General features: G+C 38.9%; 1 protein-coding gene across 5 annotated transcripts in view; it reads left to right on the forward strand.

Annotated features, from left to right (window-relative positions):
- The window catches only part of LOC126094880 (uncharacterized), a 127601-nt gene that overhangs the window by 24539 nt on the left and 75978 nt on the right, over positions 1-27084 (forward strand). For 3 of the 5 annotated variants that reach the window (XR_007521888.1, XM_049909514.1, XM_049909515.1), the window contains 2 exons: positions 13456-13479; positions 14336-14485. Coding sequence is in view for 4 of the 5 variants with exons in the window: in XM_049909514.1 (XP_049765471.1) it covers positions 13456-13479; positions 14336-14485 (174 nt within the window). In the remaining variant the exon portion in view is untranslated. Of the gene's footprint in view, positions 1-13455; positions 13480-13583; positions 13732-13820; positions 13957-14335; positions 14486-27084 lie in introns of all 5 variants that reach the window. The other 2 variants (XM_049909517.1, XM_049909516.1) reach the window with 2 other exon arrangements.

Consider the following 27084-nt stretch of genomic DNA (forward strand, 5'->3'; position numbering starts at 1 on the left):
AATAACAGAATGAGATTTTTCACTCTGCAGCGGAGTGTGCGCTGATATGAAACTTCCTGGCAGATTAAAACTGTGCTGGACCTAGACTCGAACTCGGGACCTTTGCCTTTCTCGGGCAAGAGCACTTGCCCGCGAAAGGCAAAGGTCCTGAGTTCGAGTCTCGGTCCGGCACACAGTTTTAATCTGCCAGGAAGTTTCAAATAATGATAAGTTCTGTAATGACATTACTTTTGGTGTTTGACTTTTAGGTTTTAGGTGTGTGTGTGTGTGTGTGTGTGTGTGTGTGTGTGTGTGTGTGTGAGAGAGAGAGAGAGAGAGAGAGAGAGAGAGAGAGAGAGAGAGAGAGAGAGAGAGAAATAGTTAAGTGTAGAGACTGTGGCTATTTGAAATAATTAATACTGCTATAACACAAATAATTATATCACATACTTTCATCGAACTGGCTGCCTCCATCAATGTTCGGCAACTGTCTTTGGTGTCTGTGTTGCCACAGGTTGATTTCCCAGCATCTAGGTGAAATTCTTTTGTGGGTCAAACAAATCTGCAACCATTCAAGCTACCCTTCTTGGTATACATCACAAATCCCCATTAGTCCTATTTGGTGTGGGTGCCACATACTGGAGCAACATTCTAGTATTGGTCACACAAATGTTTTGTAACCAATCTTCTTTGTAGAATCATTAGATTTTCCCAGTATCCTACCCATGAACTGAAGCTTACCACTTGCTTTACCTATGACTGAGCTTAAGAGCATATGTGATCATTCCATTTCATATCCCTTCAAATTTTTACTCCCAGGTATTTGTGTAATTTGACTGATTACAGTTATGAGTCATAGATATTGCAGTCATAGGGTACTATGTTTTTGCATTTTGTGAAGAGCAAAATTTTACCTTTCTGAACACTGATGACAAGTTGCTAATTTTTGTTCCACTTTGAAATCTTGTCAAGATCAGACTGAATATTTGTGCACAATTTTCATACAATACCTTATTATAGATAACTGAACCACCTGCAAAAAGTCTGCAGTTAGTGTTATGTTAATAAAGAACATAAACAGCACCACTCTTCCCTGGAACATGCTTAAATTTACTTCTGCATCTGTTGTTGACTGTCCATCCGAGATGACATATTGCATACTCTGTGATCCAGTCACTTTATCATACTTTTGTTAATAAGTCTTTATGTCGTATTGAGTTGAATGCTTTTTGCAGTTGAATAAATACTGAATCTGATTGGCTAGACCCATGGCTTTCAGAATGTCATGTGATAGTTGACAATGTCCTTAGCCTGAAATTGTTCAGTATTACAACAAATGAAGGAAACATATTGCCTGTGTGCTTCTGTCCCTAGTTCTTCAGCCATGAGTGGCTGGCGTTTTCAAAGTTTCATTCTCCGTTGTTGATGGCAGACTGGAGTCTAGACCGCAGCCGGAGATTATAATTATGTACCTGTCTCCCCAATGTTTGAAGGCTTTTCCCTTTTCATTTTTACTGTTTTTCTTCACTTTCTACCTACAGTGGTTGTTTGCTGCAATATGGAAATACGAGATCCATTTAGCTGGAGGAGAGCATATCAATGGAGTGGAAAACGGCTATTATGTGCCCCATACATAAAAAAGAAGCTAAATAAACTGCCAGAATTACCGAGGAATATCCCTTCTAAATACTACATGTAAAGTGTTCTCCAAGATCCTAACTAGGAGGCTTACTCCCTGTGTGGAAGAGAGAATTGGTGACTATCGAAGTGGCCTTACAAGAAATAGGTCTACTACTGACCAAATATTTACATTATGCATACTACTTGAAAAATGTTATAAACATCAAATAATCATACATCAGCTTTATATTGATTTTAAACAAGCCTATGATAGCATCTCAAGAGTGACATTGCGGAATGTGATGGAAGAGGCGGGAATAACTAAGAAGCTTGTTAAACTTACTATGATGACCCTCAGTGAAACCCACTGTAAAGTAAAAATACAGGACGAAACCTCCAGAGAAGTGGAAGTGAAGAATGGAATGAGACAGGGTGACAGTATCTCCTCACTACTATTCAACCTCTGCCTAAAAAAAGTCATAAGTCGGATAGAGATAAATAGAGGAGGAATTATTTTTAATTAATCATTCACTGCAGTACCTACCGTATGCAGATGATGTGGCATTACTCACATGAAACACTGCTGTGCTGTCTATCAACAACTAGAGAGAGGTGCAAGGGAACTTGTCCAGGCAGTCAATGTTGAAAAGACCAAATATGTGGCAATGACCAACCAGCGAAACCTACCAAGTCTCAGGATTGCTGACAAGGAGTTTGAAAGGATGAGAGACTTCAAGTACATCGGATCAGCTATCAGAGAGACGAATGACATCAGCAGCAAGGTGAAAGCTAGAATACCAGCAGGCAACAGATGTTACTTTGTCACTCTACCAGTGCTTAGGAGCTCACTTCTATCATGAAAATCTAAAATCCTCATTTACAAAACAACTATAAGATAAGTTGTTATTTATGGTGCCATGACAGCAAACCAGGAATGGATCTTTACCATTTGAGAGAGAAAGGTTCTGTGTAAAATATACAGCCCAATATACGATCAAGGAGATTGGCGCATCTGTACGAATGCAGAATTAGAACAACTATTTGAATAACCTGACATTGTCTCTACCCTAAAATAAGAAGTCTGTGATGGGCAGGACAGGTGGTCAGAATGGAGGAAGATAGAACATGTAAGAAGATTTTTGATGGCAAGGCAGGAGTCAGAAGACGGTAGGGATGTCCCAGAAAGAGGTGGCTGGATGGAATTGAAGAAGACATGAAAAAGCTGGGTGTCAGAGGATGGAGACGGAAAGCCATGGACCGGATAGAATGGCAGGGTATTGTGATGCAGGCCAAGGCCCTGCAAGGGCTGTAGAGGCAAGAAATAGTAGTAATTTAGCTTGATAGCCTCAGGCTATATATGATCTCCGGCTGTGGACTAGACTCCAGTCCACCACGAGGAAAGGAGGAGGGAAACTTTGAAAATGCCAGCTACTAGCACTGATGAAACATCAGAAAAATCGTCAAACAAACATCGTCCGAAGAACTTGAGACAGAAACAAAAAGGCAATATGTCAACAAGTGGCCATGAAAGCCTCTGTAGTTTTGAAATAAAGTAAACGTGACAGTTGCAGGCAGGAAGCACTCGTTTAATCCATTTGTGGTAGCTGTGGACCAAAGTTCAGTGAAAACATCTCATTACATTATAGCTCAGAACACGCTCAAAGATTCTGCAATAGATGGATGTCAATGGTATTTTTGTGAATAACTAAAAGCACAGTTTTTTGTATGGAGAGCAAATTCCAAGTAGAATCTGATAAGGATATCCCACAGCCCTGGTATTCCTATGGTTGTGTGACTACCACCAAGTTATCAATTAGGATGAATGGGCATAGAGAGAGGGGTGTCTACTTGCAGTAACAATATCCTGTTGCAGAGCATGCTATACAACATGACAGTTGTGATCTTGGTGTATGTTTCACTACACTTTCCATTTGGATTCTCCCCCCTGACACCAGTTTCTCAGCTCTACGCAGGTTGGAGCTGGCGTTACAATATGTCCTTAGTTCTCGCCACGTGCCTGGCCTTAATTTACATTGAATTCTTTACTTTCTTTGGTCTCGGTATTTCTTTTCAGCAACTATTCCTTTCATTGCCCCTTTCACTTTTCCATGTCTCTTATTTTTATGATGTGTCTATTTTTCCATGCGTCCCCCTTTCCCACCTCACCTCACATGTCTGCCACGTGTAATGCACTTAGCTTTCTGCTCTTATTAATGCTTGCAAGGTGTTATATCAGAAATCTCTGTCTTACTCTTTACCCAATCTTCCACCTTTTGGGTCCTCAGGTTTTTGAATCTCGTCTTGTACAGTCCCCAACAATCAGTCTTTCCTTCTAATCCTATCCAGTAAGTCTGCCATGACGCGAGATTGTGGGCAACTTTTCCGTAACTCTTCCCATCTCTGAAACCTTGCCAGTCCTCGTCCCTCATCCCTCTTCCGTCCCCTTCAGCCCTTCTGCCAGGAGGAGCCACTGGCTTGGATAGCTTGCACGTTTCCTTAACTTTTATACGTGTTTTCTCCTGCTCCAGCTGGGTGAGTAGACTTTTTTTATCCATACATTTATATTATATTCTCAAAAATTGATTATTTTTGTTGGTATAACTTTGCTAGTAGTATGTTAATGAGAGAAAAATAGTAATTGTGTTTGTATTCCAGCAACAAGTTACAACAGAGTTAAGCAAGGAAAAAAGTAATTCAGGCAGTTAAGTTTATTGTTTCAAATCAAGGTAGTCACAGTTCTATGTTGTGAGACCTACAATGTCTTAATATTGCTGAGTTTGGCGAGATGATGCCAGGCAGCTCCCTACCAGCTCGGATATCGCTGCTCCCTCAATTTTCTAGAAGAAACTTCACAGTGGGGCAGAGTCAATAATTTACGAGGGAGATGATAACTCACAGGTTCAGATATCTTTTATGAATGATGTATTCTCACTCAGCAGGCATGGTAACTTCTGTAAATGAAATTCCAAACCATCAAGTGGGACCAGGTGCCTTATCTTTCTTCACCTGACTGCTCTGAAGATCCCCTGCTAGCTGCTACTGCTGCCCTGTACGTCACACACTCACAGCAGCAGCAGGCTCTTGCCTCTGACAACATTGTGCATACCTCTGTCACAAAGGACCCACTTTTATGTCTCTCTCTCATCATTTTGCTACCCCCACAAAGAAATGTTCTTGTTTGTTATCCTTTACCCTGCTTTGTTATATTAATAATTTAGATACTTGCATGGTTCACATTAGTACAAAAAATTACTATCTTTGTCTAAAATAAATTATCATCATCTTATTTTGTAATACTGTAAATGTAGCAGTATAAAAATTTACATAATAAAAGAAAAGTCTCTTGGCCGAGTGTACCAATCTCGATTAACTGTTAACTGCAGTTAAGTCGATATATAATCCTGTTCAACTCAAGATTCTGGTGCACCAACATCGATCTAAGTTAAATGAGGGTATCGACCACGGTTATATTTAACCGGGGCTCTTTCCCGGTTTTCTCAACATAATCGCGGTTTTAGAGGCATACGCTATTAATATGGTGGTGCATTTTGATGTTATGGATGGCATTGAGAAAGAATTTTTATACCTTGACCATTTAAATCGTGGCCAAAACAGTGTTGGAGTGATTATGGAAAGGGGAAACCCTTTTGAAGATTATAGTGACAGGAAGTTTGAAGAGAGATTTTGTCTGTCAAAAGAAACAGTGTGGTGGTTATTAGACCAAATTAATGATAGGTTAGAATTTCCTACTGATCGTAACAACTCTATTTCTCTGATGAACAGACTTTTGATTACTTTAAGAGCATATGCAACAGGTGCATTCAACATTCTTATTGGGGGCAACAATAATGTACATTGTACAACAGCACAACGAATCATCAGTGATGTATCAGACATCATAGCATCAATGTCTCCTCGCTTTATAAAATTTCCTACAAGAGAAGAAGTGCACTCTGTGATGTATGATTTTAGTCAATTGAACCGATTTCCTGGTATTCTTCGTACCTTGGATTGTACCCATACAAGAATTCAGTCTCCTGGAGGACACAATGCGGAACTTTTCCGTAATAGGAAAACATATGTTTCCCTTAACTGTCAAACCATTAGTGATCACAGTTTGTTAATAAGAGACATTGTTGCTCGATGGCTGGGCTCTGTGCACGACAGTACCATATTTCTCAACTGTGCTCGCAGAGCTCAATTTGAAAACGGAGAAATACCACAAGGTCACTTATTGGGAGATAGTGGTTATGCATGTAGATCCTACTTGCTAACTCCACTTTTAAACCTGCAAAATGAAGCAGAGTATCGATATAACAGGTCTCATATTAAAACTAGAAACACTGTTGAGAAAAAATATGGCTCGTGGAAGAGAAGATATCCCATATTATCTGTAGGAATAAGATGTAATCTACAGAAAACAATGTCAATAATTGTGGGTACGGCTGTCGTGCATAATATTGCGAGGAGTACAAGCAGAGAAGAACCACCAGAAGATCCAGAAATTTCTTGACTTTTAAATCAGTTATGTGACGAGAGAGGCCCTAACATTGAAGATAACGAACCTGTGCTACCTGGACAGCAGATGTGTCCTGATGGCACATTACCAGGAAGAGCAGTTCGCCGCACTATAATTAATGAACATTTCTGATAAGGTAACATAAATACATTGTTCAGAATGAAAAATTATGATTATAGTTACGGGATTTCACCGTATTTTTAATTTTTCCGATTATTTCAGCATGTAATCTATTATTTTCTGTTATCTAGGGAACATAAAAGTACTCACTGAATGGGTGTGTAATGAGACATTCAGTGGTATGCCAATAACACTTTCAAATTTCAAACTAAAAGCCAAAGTGTGCCGTATCCTATGCTTACGACGAACACAGAAATGTTATTAATTTATGAGTGAACTTATGAGGAGTAGAATGAAATTGCACCTCCACATGGGACCACATTGCCTGTTTTTCTTTTAAGCTGCAGCTGTCAGTTTTCTTATTTTCAAGAAGAGATGCATTTGCAACCATCAATTCAAGGAGGACATCTATCTCATACTTCGAGAAATTCGGGGTTCTTCTTTTATTATCCATTATTCTCCAAAAAAAGGAACAGATCAGAAATAGGTACTGAGGTACGTATACACACTTCTGCTTGTCGACGGAAACACAGCAAAGAGAGAATGTGACACCAGCGATTATCTGTGCAATTTCATGTTTATTAACATTTTTGCATAGTCAGGACACGTTCCATTGCAATGTACAGAGTTAACCGCAGTCAAATGCACGGTTGGCTGACGATGGTTTGCTGACCAGCAATTAATGTTGGTGCCCTGCAGAAACATTTTAAACACGGTTTACTTTTAACCATGATTGCGGGACCTTGGTTATCATCCTTTTTGACCGGGATTGGTGCACTCGTCAATCTGTTTATTTGCCTCTCCGGTTTTCTGCCAAAGACAGGCTTCTTGTCTGATATTATAGTTAAGAGTCGCAAATGTAGGCAGCAGAGTTTAGGCTTGTTCTGCATACTTGACGTCACACAGTCTCTGGCAGCCAAAGAAACATTCATTGGTGTTTTCTGTGCTGTGAATGTTGTAGTCAGTGTGAACATTAAATGTGGTTGTAACAAGTTATTTGGTGAATTATTATTCAGTTAGCACACTGGACTCGCATTCGGGAGGATGACGGTTCAATCCCGTGTCCAACCATCCTGATTTAGGTTTTCCGTGATTTCCCTAAATCTCTCCAGGCAAATGCTGGGATGGTTCCTTTGAGAAGGCATGGCCGTCTTCCTTCCCCGTCTTTCCCTAATCGGATGAGACTGATTACCTGGCTGTCTGGTCTCTTCCCCCACAACGACCCCAACCATTATTCAGTTTGTTCTGAGTTGGTAATGGCATTAAGCTACAAATTCTGCGTAAGCAAGTGAAAGACATAATTAGCAGGATACATGCTTTCTTCAAGCACAAAGCCCCACTGTTCATGTAATGCAACTGTTGCTTGGAACCGGCATCACTGCAACTCTCGTCTCTGCCCCGACCTGTGTGGATCGCATCTTTCGTGAATCAGACATTAGAGACACTGCCCCCATTATCTCTGTATCTGCTGTGTAAAAGACTCGAAGGCTTCCATTTCTGTAACATTCAACAGTATTGTGCTGTATTGGATTACTTTTGGGAAGAAAATATGTTGCTAAAATATAACTGAACTATTACAGGCTGTTAGTACAAATTTACTTGATATTGAATCAAAATGTTTCTCAAAATTTGTGATTTCCATGAAAATTGGTAATTAATACCCATTGTTCCATTTTGTAATTTTGTTTATGACTTGGAAGTGTTTCATTGGAAAGTTCGCTGTAGAAAGTTACTTGAATGCCAGTGTTATCAATGTACTGTGAAAAAAGTTTATTGGAGGAGTTCTTAGTATTCTCTGCATTCTTTGACCGTCACTTCCTGTCAGCTGACTTCTGTCTCCCTTTCTACATCCAAGATAGAAAACTAGGTAAAATCGTCTGAAGAAGGCCACTAAGTGCCCGAAACTGGGTAAGAAATTAAATTTTTTTTGTGCAGCTGGTCACTGATTTTTTTTATATATACAACTACACCCCCCCATGAACCATGGACCTTGCCGTTGGTGGGGAGGCTTGCGTGCCTCAGCGATACAGATGGCCGTACCGTAGGTGCAACCACAACGGAGGGGTATCTGTTGAGAGGCCAGACAAACATGTGGTTCCTGAGGAGGGGCAGCAGCCTTTTCAGTAGTTGCAGGGGCAACAGTCTGGATGATTGACTGACCTGGCCTTGTAACATTAACCAAAACGGCCTTGCTGTGCTGGTACTGCGAACGGCTGAAAGCAAGGGGAAACTACGGCCGTAATTTTTTCCCGAGGACATGCAGCTCTACTGTATGATTAAATGATGATGGCGTCCTCTTGGGTAAAATATTCCGGAGGTAAAATAGTCCCCCATTCGGATCTCCGGGCGGGGACTACTCAGGAGGACGTCGTTATCAGGAGAAATAAAACTGGCGTTCTACGGATCGGAGCGTGGAATGTCAGATCCCTTAATCGGGCAGGTAGGTTAGAAAATTTAAAAAGGGAAATGGATAGGTTAAAGTTAGATATAGTGGGAATTAGTGAAGTTCGTTGGCAGGAGGAACAAGACTTTTGGTCAGGTGATTAGAGGGTTATAAATACAAAATCAAATAGGGGTAATGCAGGAGTAGGTTTAATAATGAATAAAAAAATAGGAGTGCGGGTTAGCTACTACAAACAGCATAGTGAACGCATTATTGTGGCCAAGATAGACACAAAGCCCATGCCTACTACAGTAGTACAAGTTTATATGCCAACTACCTCTGCAGATGATGAAGAAATAGATGAAATGTATGACGAGATAAAAGAAATTATTCAGGTAGTGAAGGGAGACGAAAATTTAATAGTCATGGGTGACTGGAATTCGTCAGTAGGAAAAGGGAGAGAAGGAAACATAGTAGGTGAATATGGATTGGGGGGAAGGAATGAAAGAGGAAGCCGCCTTGTAGAATTTTGCACAGAGCATAACTTAATCATAGCCAACACTTGGTTCAAGAATCATAAAAGAAGGTTGTATACCTGGAAGAATCCTGGAGATACTAAAAGGTATCAGATAGATTATATAATGGTAAGACAGAGATTTAGGAACCAGGTTTTAAATTGTAAGACATTTCCTGGGGCAGATGTGGATTCTGACCACAATCTATTGGTTATGAACTGCAGATTGAAACTGAAGAAACTGCAAAAAGGTGGGAATTTAAGGAGATGGGACCTGGATAAACTGAAAGAACCAGAGGTTGTAGAGAGTTTCAGGGAGAGCATAAGGGAACAATTGACAGGAATGGGGGAAAGAAATACAGTAGAAGAAGAATGGGTAGCTCTGAGGGATGAAGTAGTGAAGGCAGCAGAGGATCAAGTAGGTAAAAAGACGAGGGCTAATAGAAATCCTTGGGTAACAGAAGAAATATTGAATTTAATTGATGAAAGGAGAAAATATAAAAATGCAGTAAATGAAGCAGGCAAAAAGGAATACAAACGTCTCAAAAATGAGATCGACAGGAAGTGCAAAATGGCTAAGCAGGGATGGCTAGAGGACAAATGTAAGGATGTAGAGGCTTGTCTCACTAGGGGTAAGATAGATACTGCCTACAGGAAAATTAAAGAGACCTTTGGAGAGAAGAGAACCACTTGTATGAATATCAAGAGCTCAGATGGCAACCCAGTTCTAAGCAAAGAAGGGAAGGCAGAAAGGTGGAAGGAGTATATAGAGGGTTTATACAAGGGCGATGTACTTGAGGACAATATTATGGAAATGGAAGAGGATGTAGATGAAGACGAAATGGGAGATAAGATACTGCGTGAAGAGTTTGATAGAGCACTGAAAGACCTGAGTCGAAACAAGGCCCCGGGAGTAGACAACATTCCATTTGAACTACTGATGGCCTCGGGAGAGCCAGTCATGAAAAAACTCTACCATCTGGTGAGCACGATGTATGAGACAGGCGAAATACCCTCAGACTTCAAGAAGAATATAATAATTCCAATCCCAAAGAAAGCAGGTGTTGACAGATGTGAAAATTACCGAACTATCAGTTTAATAAGTCACAGCTGCAAAATACTAACGCGAATTCTTTACAGACGAATGGAAAAACTGGTAGAAGCCGACCTCGGGGACGATCAGTTTGGATTCCGTAGAAATGTTGGAACACGTGAGGCAATACTGACCTTACGACTTATCTTAGAAGAAAGATTAAGAAAAGGCAAACCTACGTTTCTAGCATTTGTAGACTTAGAGAAAGCTTTTGACAATGTTAACTGGAACACTCTCTTTCAAATTCTGAAGGTGGCAGGGGTAAAATACAGGGAGCGAAAGGCTATTTACAGTTTGTACAGAAACCAGATGGCAGTTATAAGAGTCGAGGGGCATGAAAGGGAAGCAGTGGTTGGGAAAGGAGTAAGACAGGGTTGTAGCCTCTCCCCGATGTTATTCAATCTGTATATTGAGCAAGCAGTAAAGGAAACAAAAGAAAAATTCGGAGTAGGTATTAAAATTCATGGAGAAGAAGTAAAAACTTTGAGGTTCGCCGATGACATTGTAATTCTGTCAGAGACAGCAAAGGACTTGGAAGAGCAGTTGAACGGAATGGACAGTGTCTTGAAAGGAGGATATACGATGAACATCAACAAAAGCAAAACGAGGATAATGGAATGTAGTCAAATTAAGTCGGGTGATGCTGAGGGAATTAGATTAGGAAATGAGACACTTAAAGTAGTAAAGGAGTTTTGCTATTTAGGGAGTAAAATAACCGATGATGGTCGAAGTAGAGAGGATATAAAATGTAGACTGGCAGTGGCAAGGAAAGCATTTCTCAAGAAGAGGAATTTGTTAACATCGAGTATAGATTTAAGTGTCAGAAAGTCGTTTCTGAAAGTATTTGTATGGAGTGTAGCCATGTATGGAAGTGAAACATGGACGATAACTAGTTTGGACAAGAAGAGGATAGAAGCTTTCGAAATGTGGTGCTACAGAAGAATGCTGAAGATAAGGTGGGTAGATCACGTAACTAATGAGGAGGTATTGAATAGGATTGGGGAGAAGAGAAGTTTGTGGCACAACTTGACTAGAAGAAGGGATCGGTTGGTAGGACATGTTTTGAGGCATCAAGGGATCACCAATTTAGTATTGGAGGGCAGCGTGGAGGGTAAAAATCGTAGAGGGAGACCAAGAGATGAATACACTAAGCAGATTCAGAAGGATGTAGGTTGCAGTAGATACTGGGAGATGAAGAAGCTTGCACAGGATAGAGTAGCATGGAGAGCTGCATCAAACCAGTCTCAGGACTGAAGACCACAACAACAACATACAACTACAGTTGCTGAGGATGGATGAAATACTAGACACTGTAGTGTTGTACAGTGCAACAATACAAGCATACAGGGAAAGCTGAACAACGGTGTGTTCTGGCTACCACTTTACTCAAGTCTTTATACCTCAAACCTGCTTAACACTGCTGCAAGGAAATTTGAGTATGTTGTTGACCTAGCTTTATCTATACAACATAAAAACTATGAAGTCACTGAGACAATTTAGCAGAAGATTTATCCACTTAAAATGAGTACTTTAAGAAATTGAGGCTTATACTAAATCTTGACAAGACCCAAGCTAGTTGGTTCACCTACAAGTTCCAAGCTAGTTGGTTCACCTAGATATCTCAGATGCAAATTGCCAGCTGAAATTTTCTTTTAATGACACAATGCTCGAATGCCAAAAGCATCCGAAATATCTAAGAGTGACTTTAGACACAATCGTAGGTTTCAAACAACGTGTTGTTAATATTGCCTCCAAGATAAGGACTCACAACAACATTATCGAGTTAAGTGGCACTACAGGGGCAGCTTCAGCAAACATTTACGAACTTCAGCATCAAACCTGGCATACTCTGTAGCCAAGTATTGTGCACCAGTCTGGTTGAATAGAGCTCACTCCAAAACAATACAACTATGAGGATGGTTACTGGCTATTCAAGTCTGCTACTGCATTGCTGTCCAAAATTCAGCCACATAGCCTCACTCCAAATGTGCGGACAGGAAGTGCTTGTAAAGGAATGCAAGAAAATTAAGAACATTCCTGAACTGCCCATTCGTCACGACATATCCCAGCTGGCAATAAATCAACTATGATGCTGAAACCCAATCTGGCATCTTGCGCAGCGGCTTGCAGGTAGCAGCTTCAACCTCAGTGCCAAATAGTTGGAATCTTGGAATAAAAATGCTCCCATATCTACACAGTCTAACAGATTCATTAGAAATGACCAATGGTTTTGAATTCTCTTGTTGTATATGAAAAAGTTTAAGCTGAATATGCATGGGACATTGTATTTGTGCAGAAAATTGATACAAATGGAGAAAACTTCCAACATGAAACTGCAGTTGGAGTTCCTAGGCAATGAGTCCATCATCTTGTTGAAGAATGTGGGCTGAGAGCATTTCTTGCTAATCCAATGGAATTCTTTGTTCTAACACTCATGTGCCTTGAGTGGGTAACTGTTAACCAATATTAGCATATGAAATTATATTTTTCATGTTTCTTCTCTGTTAATATGTTGTAATACAGTGTGTCATATATGCTAAATGAATAAACAATAACCACCAGACTTTTTTTTTCTTACTGTGAGTGCTAAGCCTATATGCACAGACAGCCCCATGATAATGGTCCTGTTGTCATGTAAAATTTAGAGTTGAGTTGCTGTTAATTACTAAAGGTAAATACCAGTGTTGTTTCTTTGAAAAAAGATAAAAGTGATTCCCCCATCCCGTCCTCTTTACCCAATCTGAGTGTATGTTCCATTGATTTTAACCTCATTGTCAACAGGATTTTGAACTGTATGTCCATTTTTATGCTTCACATCCTTCTTAATCCTTTTGACCCACCATGTTCTGAGTCATAATTATTTCGCCTTTGAAGCCAAAATCCGCTAACAAATCTCGGATACTTCCACAGATACTAGCTTGGCACCATCCTGTGTTACCTTGTTTACAGACCACCTAGAGGAATCTTACCTATTTATTTTCATTGCAGCTGTTGCTAGATACTTGTGTTATCTATCTCAAGTGCCATTCATAACTGAGATTCAACATCTGAAACTGTTTTATGCTATTATATTTTGCACAGATGAGTGTAGTTTATAGCCTCCATTTATATTTCAGTGTGGTACATGTAAAGTTCTCTTGTAATTTAAAATGACAGATTTTTTTATGTGTAAGACTGTGCTTTTTCATGCTACACTGAAATTAGTATTATTTTTATATGCTTCACAGGACACTAAGCCTGTACCTGGATTGGTAAGCATTGTGATTTACTTTTCGTGTCTTGTGCATAATCCTTTTTCTGCTGATGTGTGTTTTGTGTGTGTCCTTTACTGAGTGAAAGTGTAAAATTATTGCAGCAGTGCACATTTGTTTCACACGATGTGGAAGTTAATGTGGCGGTAATCTCTCGAATGTCGAGGAACAATATAGTAAAGTGCATTAAAGACAAACCGATTGGTTGTCACTCCGCATGTGGGAATACTTGACGGAAAATGTTTCCACAAGGTATGCCAAAAATGTGTCCCATATTTACCACTTACAGCAAGCTAGGATATAGCTTGTTGCTAATTGTGATTGTACTTTTCATTTAACAGAAAGAAATTTTTATACATATCAGGCTGCAGGCACCAGTTGTAACTGGAAACTGAGACACATTACAGAATGCAAGGAAATTCAAATACCAATTTATTTTTCTTGTTTGGTGCATTCATCATACAGAACCGATGCTGGGTGATTATTTCAACTTATATCACTGTATTAATAAACAGTCATCAGGTACCTTTAAGTTTACTGTTGTCGTCATTGTTTTTACCTGTGCTTTAAATCAGCTGACCATTGTTCAAATGCAAAATGATTGCATGCACAGCTTTCTGTCATTAAACCCTTCACATCACTTGTATGTATGCCGCCTGCTTTGTAATTTTGGAAAGCTTTGTTGATTCCTCCCTGCGCCCACAAGCATATGTACCTATCTAAATTTTAATGATGCCAGACACCTTCATTTACACGGTAAAGCCCTAACCCTAGCATGTTCATCAGTGGTTTGCTGAACTTCAGTGTTTTTAGCAGTAATGATTATATTTGTGTGAATAGTTTATTTCTGCTGCAGGACCGCTACTTGTTTTGCTCTGGTGCCTGTGATGGGAAAGTGAATTTATATTCTGCATTGCGTATGGAGCTACTTATGTGCTACCAGATCACAACAATGACATTAGCTCGCAATGTCAATGCTGTCCGTTTCACCTCAGATGGCTCCAGGGTAAATATCATGGTTTTCTTAGAAAGAACTACGGTGTATTAAATGCTTTTTCGCCAAACTTGAAAAAGTGTGTTTCCATATTTGCTTTTTGTATGTATTTTCCACAAGCTAATAAATAAATTGTTTCTGAAGATTGGCAAGTGGGATCAGCATTTTTTTAAAAAGGGTTGACTATTACAAGACAGTACAGAGCTCAATATTTAATTTCAGTCCACTTAAAAAACTGTGTTTTAAAAGTTGGTTGTAACCCGTTATGGGCATGCATCAAATCTAGCTTTTATATCTCCAGTATCAGAATATTATTGTACAGTTTGTGCCCTTATTCTATATTGTACTTTAATTGTTCTGTATGAATGTAACAAATGTTAGGAAGCAAACAGTTCTGTGTGGCACTAAGTGGAGTAAACAGTTTCTTATTTTTAATGTTTTTTATATGTTGTGCCACTTAATCTTTCGTCTTAATAAACCATTTTTACGGAATGCTGCACATCAATATGGAATATATTTTCAGAATTTAGAAACAATATCCTACTGAAGCACACTTTTAGGTAACTCCACATTTTTGGTTGAAGAATTATTCTGGTCCATGGAATTCTGATAGTGGTAACAGAATTTCACTTGTAATAGAGCTGTATTTGAAACCAATATTCTGGTGGAATAGACTGACTTGTCAGGTGTTCTGACCTTTTTTATGACTCCATAAAATGACAGGTTTGATACTGTTACTTGAGTAAGTAAAAATAATAAACATTCTTCCTATGTTGGTAGTTAAAGTAACATTTTGACTACATGGAGCCTTTTCTAGACAACTTTGATATATCTCTTCTGTCTGCCAGCATATTTTTTATTTTTACAAATAAAAAGTGTCGCAGCACACAACACAAACCAACAAACCAAAACTGGTTTATGTATCTGTTTATTTAATACGACACATGTTGACACAACATACAGTAATGTTAAACTGCTGGGAGGGTCCTGTTGGCCTAGATATGGACAAGTGTAAACATCAGTGATGTTGGTGGTGCTTGTTTTGAGTCAGCGTGCGCAGCTAGTGTTGTAGACTTGTGCTGGAGGCCGACAGTGCAGCCTCTAGTGTCAATACCACATATTCATGGCTAGCAAGCCTTAGCTCAGTGCATTGAATAACACCCATGGTGTGCCTGAGTGGCCAGTTACTCATGCAGTTGGCACTGTGGATGGATCGGGAGCAAGGCGGACAGTGAAAGGTAATGGTAACTGTGGGTTTACCATAAAAAGTATTAAGGATCAACTTTCCATGATACCTGCAAGCTACTATAAATATGAAACATGCATTATGTTACTTTTACACTGTAATTTCAAATCATCAGGTTTGCTGTAGAGAAAATGTAGGAAAGATAAGTCCAAACTTATGTTGAAACGTGTCTTGTTAGTTTCTTATAAAACTACCTTTATAGATTAATATAGAGTGATTGAAAGGAAAGGGAAATTTTGAAATTGGTGTTGGTAGGTCTGGGCGATTGTTAAAGCTGGGTGACAGACAGAAACCAACTCACACTTTCTTGCCATTTACTTAACATGGATACTTAGAGCAGTGCACAACATGCTTTTATTATCATAGCTTTTTACAAAATCACAGTGTGTGGAGGCTGCATGTAGAAAATTTTGCTATCACTTCAATTTAAGGCACAATGACCATGTACCATCCGTTAGCAAATGTAGTTCATATGTGCATAGATAATTTTGAGGAAACAGGTTCAGCACTGAAAAGAAACCTCTAGATCATGTGCGAACATGACCATACAATATCAAAGCTGTTCGAGCAGCTGTCAAAGCCAACGTCATTCAGTTAATCATCTTTAAATTTGGACAGTTCATGTGTATGAAGAATATTGTTTCAATAGTTACATTACTGCCCATACAAGTTGCGGATCATCTAGGAGCTGAACACTAAAGACCACCTAATGTGATGACAATTTAGTGTATGAATGCTTGAGAAGATAAACAATGACAATGAGTTAACAGTCTTTGGGTGTTGGATGAAGCCCAATGGATTTGTTAATAAACAAGAGTTTTTGTTGTTGGATGTAACAAAATCCCACTCACCTACACAAACTTCAGTTGGACAGCAACAAAGCAACTGTGTGGTGTGCTGTGTCGTCATATGGCATACTGGCATTGGGTCAGTACATTGCCGTGCTCAACATCCTTGTTGTGCAAAAACTACAGACATTTCCACATATTATTGACAACATTTGGTTTCAACAAGACATATCAGCATCACACATAGCATGAATGTCTATGACTGTTGTAAGCTAATTGTTTGATAACTGTACAATTTCAAGAAAGAATGACATTTATGGCCTCCCAAACCCTCTGGTATGTCGGTGCCAACTTCAAAAACAAAAGTATTGTAGTCGATCTGCTGCAACAGAAGAATTGAAAGCTAAAATCCGACTCTCTCTCTCTCTCTGTCTCTCTCTCTCTCTCTCTCTCCCCCCCCCCCCCCCTCCCTCCCTGTCCCCTTTTACCCCTAATGCCTGTCCTCAGCACTACCTCTCTCATTTCCCATCCTTAACCCTGACTGACTGTGGTACACTATTCTCTCAGTGGTATAATATATTCACCATGCATGACATATACTTCAATTTATTTGTTACAAACATTGTTCAAACTGGGATCCAATGTAAGGTTTCTTTTAGTCATTTCCTGATTGTTGTAACTTATTTTTATACTTTCGTGTATCATGGTCTACTCTGAATACAAAGTCTGAATTTTTGGACTGTTCATTTGTACTTTATTTGACAGAACCTACAAGGGAAATTCCAAAAGCAAGGTCTCCAATGCACTGAGGATGCAGAGGAACTATTCATGCAGCTGTTGGCTACAATGTTGTGCTTGATGCTTCCCCAACTCCCAAGTAAGCATGCACATGCTTCATTCAGATGCTCCGTCTTGGCTTGGCAACCATTCAAAATGGATTCCCCTTTGAATGCTACTACCAAGTGTGCACAGTTATTTGATTTTTGAATGCCAAAGGCATTAATCTGGTTGAAATTCATTGTCAGTTGTAGAAATATATGGATAGTCTTACATTGATGTCAAAAATATTTGCAAGTTCTGAGAGGAGGCTGCAAAAATTCAGACAAACACAGTCTGCTCATAAAATCAAGGCAACTGTATTTTGGGATGGGAAGGGGTTATTGTTGGCAGACTTTCTGCTGCTGGGATAGCAGGTACTGTGGAACACTGAAAAACTCAGGAGGGCAGATCAGAACTGGAGAAGAGGAATTTCGAGTTAGTGGCATAAGCATTCTCCACAGCAACATCCCCTCCACACACAATGCCTGTCAAACCATTAATCTCGTCCAAAACTTAGACTGGAACATCTTCACCCATCTACAATATGGTCGAGACTTGGCACCAAGTGACCACCATCTGTTCCCTGAGTTGAAGGAACACTTGCCTGGACACCTGTTCTGTTCAGATGACAAGGTGAAAGATGAGGTTCAAAACGTACTGAATGACATGGCATGGAAATAATAAAACTGCCAAAGCATGTTTAAAAAGTTGTTGACTATAAGGGCAATTATGTAGAAAAATAAAGCATTTTTCAACCGTTAAAGTGATGAAACTATTACAGAAAGTAAACAGTTATTTGTCTGTCCAAAAATATAGGAGATCTTACTTTTGGGATTGCTGTCGTATATTTGCTCTTACCTGAGACATTCTCATGTTTTGTGGAATTGTTCGTAAGGCATCATTTTCAATTAGAATGAAGATTTTGTCTAAAATTAACACTGGCTAAACATTAATTGTTGTTGTTCTTGTCAAAATCAAACAATGGAAAATGCAGGATGGAATGTAACTTTATGAAAAGGAAAGTTGCCACTCATCATGTAGTGGAGATGCTGAGTCACAGATAGGCACAATGAAAAGACTGTCACAAATGTAGCTTTTGGCCAGTAAGGCTTGTTATAATGTTGTTACACTATTTAACAGTTTACAACAGTTTCAAATATGCAGGTACTGTAGCATAATCCATAGTTCATAAAGATTAAACTGCTGTAGACAATAGACTCTTTTACATTTGATAAGCAACATGAAGCCAGTAACATAATACCAAAATATATATTTTAAAATGATGATGAGATTGACTGCAGCAGAACAGGCGAGTAACTTGTATACACAACCACTGCAGGTGGACCAATTGATGAGGCTGTCTAATACATTGTCCAATAGTTTGGAAATTTGTCATGTGCTGCAGTATGAAATTGTTCTACTTAAAAATGGCTCGAAGGCTGAAATTGAAATTGTGGAGTTTGCAAATATAGCCATTCGAATAGTCAAAGATAACAAAGATGTCCTTTAAGAGTTTAACTAAATGTCTGCAGGCAAAAACAAGCTTCTTAACTCCCCAATTTTTAATTTTTTGTAAATTTGACATGTACAAATGTGATTTATAATATTTAGTAAATATAATAGCACCAGTAAGCAACAAGAACAAAAAGGGACATAGGATGTAAGATAACAGGCACAGAATTTTACAAAAATAACACACAAACCTAATTAACATTCAAATTGGTCATAAAATATAGCATGTTTCTCCTCTGTGGATATCGATTATGTTAAACGGTTGCAATATGAACATGTTACTAAGGGTGTCACATAGTTTTGACCAGTGCTGGTAAAAATATGTTTTGCATATGAGCCACTTCAGTAGTGTCACTAGTGGCTCCTGGTAAAATGGACACACATCCTATCAAGATTCTTGTTCACTTAACCAAGGAGCAGGCTTAATAATTTTTTAAAATAATGTTTGGCCTGAAGAATATTGTGCTAAGAAACAGTTGGTATACCTGCACCTACATTTATATACAAAGTGTTCTCCAAAATTGATTTATTACTTTTTATTTATTTTTATTTTATTTTATTTATTTATTTATTTTGAAGAGAATTTTATTTATTCGTGTATTTAAATTTTGTTCCCTCAAAATAGTACCCATTAGATAAGACAATACTTTCTCAGATCCTATAAACACTTCTGAAACTTGCTCTTTGGGATAGCTTTTCTTTCTTGCAGCAATGTATTTTTAATCTTGTCTGCACTTGTAACGCTATGGATTTTGATTGTTTTCTTTATTTTTGTGGATTTTGATTGTTTTCTTTATTTTTGGGCACGTAAAAAGTTGCATCTGTCCATGTCTGGTGAATATGGAGGCTGGTGCATCATTATAGTACTGTCTGTGACCAAAAATTCACAAACAAGCAATGAAGTGTGAGCAGGTTAATTATAATGGTGCAAAAGTGACAAATAATTTTTTCACAAATCTAAGCATTTTTCAGAATGTTTCAGGCAAACAGTATTTAACTTGTAAGTAGTATTCCTTATTGATCGTACAACCTTTTACTAAAAACTCATGGTGCACTGTGCCATTAAAATTGAAGAATGCAGTGAGCATAAACTAATGTTTGATCACAGTTGTCAAACTTTCTTGTTTTGGTTGTCCAGAATGTTTCAATTGGAACGGTTCAGCCTGGCTTTCGATGTCATTTCCGTAAACCCACGTTTAATCACAAATTATGACACATTTCAGTACTTCTGCATGCTTGTTGGCTTCATCTTACAATTCCTGAGGAACTTGCACTTGCCGCTGTATTTGTTTGAAATTCAACCATTTTTGAACAAATTTTGCTGCATGTTTCATAAGCAAAAGTCCAAAATAATTCTGTTACTCGAGCCAGTTAATATACCAATGTCATCAGTGATTTCTCTGATCGTGATTCAGTTCAGTCATTCTATTCACTTTTTTCTCAATTTAATTGGTTTTTGGGACATCCAGTGCATTACTCGTTGTTTTCACAGCTTTCTTCAAAGTGCTTATACCATTCGCAGACTCTTGTTTTACTCATAGCACATTCACCAAAAGCAGTATTTAACATTTCTAAAACTTTGCTATGTTTTACACCAATCTTACAGATAAATTTAAACAAATTTGCTGATCAGTCAAAAATAAATAATTACCAGAGCTACCAAAACAGAACATTTCATGGACGACTTCCTGGAATAACCACAAACCTTTTTGTGATGGATTTGTTATTTTAAATGTGCTTAGTGACCTTTTGGCATTGTGGGCACATGATACTGTAAGGAAATTATTCAAGCGAAGCAGAGGCGAGCAGAAATCCACTGAGAGACCATGTGCCAGGAAGAAACGTCTCAGAAACAGTGGAGTTTCCCATTTGCTGCTGTTGTGTGCATCCGAGGAAAGTCATTGAGGGCTGGTGAAACAATGATTAGACGATGAGGTGTTGACTGCTCATGTCTCATCACGAATGTGTAGTTGGAGGCTTGCTTGCTCTGCAAAGTGGGGTAAGGGGTGATCTGTGGAAGATTTTATGACAGAGTACAGTGCTGGAGAAAGAACAAGTGTTTTCTAGCGCAGTATTCATTGCATATGGTTGAACGTGGGGCTCCAGATCAGACATCCTCTACATGTTCCTTTATTGATCCAATAAAACTGTCAGTTAACCCTTTCCAATCCAATTTTTGTACTCACTGTATCCATTCCAACTCTTATTTCATTTTACAATAATGGAAATGTGTCTGGTATCATCTGACTTCGGAACAGTTACAGAAAATCATCATGTCTGATGTAGTCCAACAGTGGATCCAAAGGGCATAAGAAAGCAATGGGCATGAAATCATTGAGGACAGGCAGTGGATCAGGGGAAACATGCTGTCTGGTGCATGAATCACTTATTGCTGTGCCAGTCAATTGTCTATATACAGATATGCCTCATCCATGCAAATGGCTGCTCATAACACGCACTTGACCAAGGATGCAGGCCATTTGGAACAGTTTTATGCTGTGAGGAAATTCATCTGGGCTTCCATGGGGCATTTGGTAGTAATTGAAAGCACCATGACACATATGGACTACATGAACAATATTGACCATCTGCATGCCTTCATGTTTGATGTCTTTCTGATGGTGACAGTATCTTTCAGCAGGACAGCTGTCCTTATCAAAATTCTAGAATTGTGCTACCGTTGTTTCAGGACATGATAGTGAACTCATGTAGATGTCTTTGCCACCTAATTTGCCTGATCTGAACATGATGGAACCCATCTGGGATCCTGTTATGTGCCAGCTCCGTTCCCACCAAACACCAGTTGAAAAAGTGGATATGATTTTCATTTGTTGTGAACTAGTGATCTGCCCCAGCTTTGCACATTATCTATAGCTGGACAACTTGTCTGGCATAGTGGTAATTTTGTTTATGGAACACTGCATGGAACTGCGATAAAAAAAATCAGAAAACAATGTTAGGTAACTTAATATCATCACTTCCATATGAATAAAACAATTTCAGCAGCCTAAGACCCTTGCTGGCATACTGCAGCACCTAAAGTCATGGATGGGTAGCCCAACCACAACTCACTAACAATGAGAGCCTTGCATTAAAGCTTCTGCAGCTGCCCAGTTGTTGACAGGGCTGTTGCACCAGCCTGCTGGAAGTATAAGAATCCCTACTGTACTTCCTGAGAATAGCCTTCACATAGAGACAGAAAAACTGCAGCAGGGTACTGCAGTTCATCATAGCTCAGTAACTGCCAAATACATACATTTGTTTACATGCACTTTTCTCACGGATCACTGTATCTATTAGTGAAAACATTATCAGAGTCTTTCTTGAGCTTAGCATTCATATATGGGCAGAAAAAGGCAAAGGGGGACAATTTGTATAGAAGGAGAATCTTTACATATTTTTATAGATTCTGGTAATAGTTTTATGTGGCTTAATGTCGTGCTGCAAATCTTTCTGTTGGATGTCATTGCAGTGACTTGTATCGACTTGTATCTCCCTAGTCAGTTGTCGAACTGGGAAAAGATGACCCAATATTTAATGTGCAATCTGAAACAAATATCATTTCTGGTGAATCTCCAGGTCATTGAGAGGTGATTGGTAGATCCGACCGGGATTCGATCCCTCAGCCTTTTAGGTTTTCAGGTATACACTAGGCCACCATGCCTGACTTTGATTCTGTTCAATCTTCATCGCTGTTTGGAATTGTGGTGGCTGTATCACTGAATGGCAGCACCAATGTTTTTACAGTGGCTGCAGACTTTTAATTCATTATGGTTCAATCAGTTTCCACAAAATATTTATAAATAATATACTCAAACCTTTCTTGTGTCAATCAATCTATTAGTAAAAAATGGATGAAAATCCTTACAGTAATTGGTGAGATTAGCTCATACATATAGGCAGGAGCAAACAGGGAATTTCAGTTTGTATATTAGAGAAGATGTCACCAAATTGTTGGAGTAGTGATGTGGTTGTGTGCTGAAAGATAAGCTGATCTTGCCAAGCCCTCATTCTCCGCCTTTGTAAATGCTTAATTTCACTCGAGGCATCTTGAATGTGTGAGTGGGGTCAGCCAGAAGAGTGTTCTGTGTGTTCCACATTTCAAAACATTTCATCATTTGTAAATTTTTTCTCCATCAATAGCTTCATGGCAGTGACTTTCAGAATTGTCTACCGTTCTCCAAATGGTATCTGCAAAATCTGCACAGCAATGCAATGTTTCTGTGTAAGATTGAAAATCCATGGTGGATAAGATAAGAGGATAAATAGTTACCTTGCTCTGTCAGTGTGTCATGTGGCCTTTTAGAGATTTATATAATCTGTGTCTGTTTTATTGATGAGGCTTGAACTAACCCTAAGTATCTACAGTTCCTAGCAGATATGCTGCCACAGTTGTTGTAAGACATTTCATTGGTCAAACGGCAATTCGTGTTATATCTCCATGGTTTTCTCTTGCCCATTCTGCACAGATCATTACAGACTTTCTTAACCCTTTGACATGAGTTAAAATGCCATACCCCATCCCTTCCCAGAGTGCTGTCGACAAGTTTAACTGTGACCTCTGGATTCTTCTTGGGTGCTATTGATTAGTCAACTCTGGCCTCCTTGCTATCCCCTAAGTGCAAGTGACATGTATAGTCGTCCCACCACTTGGATACCTGCACTCTGTTGATGAGTTTAGTTGTACAGTGGATTCTTTGCTCCATATTTCAGTAGCTTGTCACATTTCTGGCAGCTAAGTTCGAACTTTTTCTGTTAGAGATCTTGTTTCGCTGTATTCAACGTAGCTTTACTCCTTAACTGTTCATCAGGATTGGCATCACAATGTTTCTCTCTTCATCTGTTGTACTCAACCCTTTAACTACCACTGGGCCTCAGAGGCCTGCCTGTGATTTTTATCATCATTTTTATTAATAACTTTACATATTGTTTTAGTGAAATTTTAGAACTTTGCCGAATTTGTTTTGTTGGTCATAATTTTGGAAAATATAAACACTTACCTATGGCTTTGTGATAAAGTGTTGGATCATGTTTTCTCCCACATGAGCCTTGCAAGCCTACTCAGTAACAAGCAAATTTTAAGCAACAAAATGTGTGTCTGCACAGCGTCTGTTACATCATTCGCTATTGCTGACTTACTGTGTTGTTGTTTCAATGTTCAGTGATAAGCACATTTATTTTGGTGCATTATTTCATAAAGTTATCTGTTCTACAAACTGAAAATAGTACAGAGAAGAGGACTATTAGGTGAGGAGATAAGGAAATTCTTGGAGCAGTCTTCTGATGCTGAAAATCTACCTAGTAAATTTGAATACACCAGTGATGGTGATAGTGAGGTAGACATTGCAGGAAATGCAAAACAACAAGAACATGATGATGGTCATGAAGAATCCCTTGATGAAGAAGAACAACAATTTAGTGCATATTCTGTTGAGTGTGACTTATTGTTTTCTTGTAATGGGAAGGAAGTATGGGATATGGCCTCTCAAGCTGGAACTTCTGGCAGGCGGAGTTAAAAGGATGTATTGAAAAAGACCAGAGAACTACAAGATATTAGATGAGGATGGGTGTGTTAATGAAGATTTTTGTTTTATGGTGTTCTTTTGTGTACCCTTCATTGAGAAAGTGTTTATGTGGACCAGCAAGGAAGGTTATCTTGGTTAAAAGAGCCGGGTGGGTATAGATTTGTATGACATGAAAAAAATTGTCTTTTGATTCTGACTAATATTTCCAAGTCAAGAATGAAGATGTCAAGTCAGCTTTGGAGTGTTCAGAATGGCTGACAGCTGTTCAATGAAATTATATCTCCCAACGGCTTCCATGCTATTCTGAGGGTATTGCACTTTACAGTGCAGCAGCCCCACATGAACATAGGTCAAGTGACAAACTGGAACCAATCAGAGAAGTTTTCGAGATGTGGGAAACTCCTCTGAGGGAACCCTGCATTCCAGGATGATGCATGACTGCGGATGAGCAGTTGATCACATTTCGAACTTGCTGTATGATTTGTCAATACATTCTATCAAAACCTGAACAGAATAAAATTCTGGATGGTTTGTGACAGTGCAACAAGCTACTGCTGGAAGATGTAAGTGTATTTGGGAAGGAGGAAGAAACCAGAGCCGTGCACTTGGAGAGAATGTTACGAAAACTCTGGTGATTGAGTTTAAAAAGTCTGTATGTAATATCATCTGTGATAATTTTTTTTACATCTCAATTTAATTAATTATTTGCTGTCAGAAGATCACACACTAGTTGATACTATGCAGAAAACAAAGGTGAACAGCCTGTTGCTTTCATTACATCTGAAGGATGTAAAGTACAGTCTACATTATTGGGTTTTTCAACCAGATATGATGATAGCCTCTTATGTTCGTAAGAAGAACGAAGTTGTACCCATCCTTTGCTCTCTTCACGACCAGCCAACAGTATTACCATCAGAAGTAAAGAAGCCTGAAGTTATAAAGATGTACAATGCCACAAAAGCTGGCATTGACACCATGGACCAGAAGATGCGACGCTACAGTATAGAGAGAAAAACAAGGTGCTGGACATCGGTGGTTTCCTTTGACATGATTTATGTAAGTGTAATGAATGCATACATAATTTGTTTGATACCTGGCTACCAGTAAAAAATGAGACATCGGACTTTTATCAGTAATTTGCAAAAGCAACTGGGAGGGGTAAAGAAGTGAATGAATTCATTAGTAGCACTGATCCAGGAAGAGTAGCAAAACCTCTAGCTATGAGAAGGAGATGATGTGCCTATTGTGTAGAGAAGAATGTCAGAAAAAGTCAAATTACATGTTGTAAGCACGCCAAACCTGTAAGCACAGAATATTTTGTTATTGCCTATGGACCTTGTGCAACCTTGCAGTAAGAATTATGTTATAAAAACACTTTGTGTAGAATGATAATAAAGCGTATATCCTCAAAAATCTATCAGCAAAATTTTAAAAATTGTTCTTTTTAAAATGTAAACTTCAAATACAAAAAATTATTTTAAAATAATTATGCCTCAAAGATGGTTCATGTCATAAGTAATAAAAATATTTTCTGTTCTGTCTATTTCCCTGGGCCCTGGGCTCAAATGATAGGTAACTTCACACAAATTTTCTTGTAAGCAGATGTTTAAGAAGACACATTGGGAAATAGGGCCACAGCACTCAGCTCGAGATGTTGCAAGCATGTCGGAATCAGCAAAGATTGTTGTATCAGTCATTCAGATTACACAAAACTGTTTGCACACTCATCAGTCTTTACACCTCTGAAATTTTATCTGTGGCGAAAATTGAAAGTAGGGAAAATCAACACCTCCTGAAGCCATGAATTGTTGTATAACGTGGTAAGTCCAGATGAAATTCAGCATGCAGTGTTGTGTTTCTAAAATCACTTTATAACATGTATCCGTGCTGAAGCTCAATTTATTGAGTTCTCAATAGAATATTCATCATAATAAACACGTGAATAAAACCCAAGTTATGTGTTTGCTTACAGTTGGTAGAATAGAGCACATACTTACGGCTGATAGAGTAGGGCAGACATTTATGGGACCTCTTCTCCTGGTTATTCAACAGTAGTTTGTGGCACACCTGTGATGTTACTATTTGATGATGTTCACGAGGATTGTGCCATAAAAGTCCTTGTTGAAGCATTTTTCCAAACCTACAAAAAAGGATATGTGGTTTGTACATCAGAAAATTCACCAATTAGCAAAACCCACACCTCAATATATTTACTCATTTTGTGTGGATTGTCTTAGATACCACAACCTGTATACTTGTCAGGACCACAAGTTTTCTGGAAATTAGAATTTGCAAAATCACATAATGAGATCTGAGTTGGAGAGTTGCTTTTGGCATACATTGAAGTAGAGGAGTGAATTTTGGGAGCGAGAGGGGGGGGGGGGGGAGAACAGGAAGAGGAATACTCCAGAGGGCAGAGTTTGAGTGTAGAATGAGTTAAGGAGGTTGTGAGGGTGTAGGAGGGTTTGGAATGGGGGCCAGTGGCCAGGTGTATTGTGTGACTGGCCGTATCTGCATTGAAGAGTGCGAAAAAGTCACAAGAGCTTGTACATAAAATAACTGTTTTCACTGGTGCCTCTGCCTCTGCCTCTGCCTCTGGGGTAGGATACACCTGTGATGGGGCTGGAATAGAATGTGATGGGTGGTTTCAAAGGACAGATCTCATACCTGGGTCTTCCACAGGAATAAGACTTGTGAGTGATGGGGATAGGGGTTGGGGTT

Source organism: Schistocerca cancellata, chromosome 8 (genome assembly GCF_023864275.1).
Source record: "Schistocerca cancellata isolate TAMUIC-IGC-003103 chromosome 8, iqSchCanc2.1, whole genome shotgun sequence".
NCBI classification, from domain to species: domain Eukaryota; kingdom Metazoa; phylum Arthropoda; class Insecta; order Orthoptera; family Acrididae; genus Schistocerca; species Schistocerca cancellata.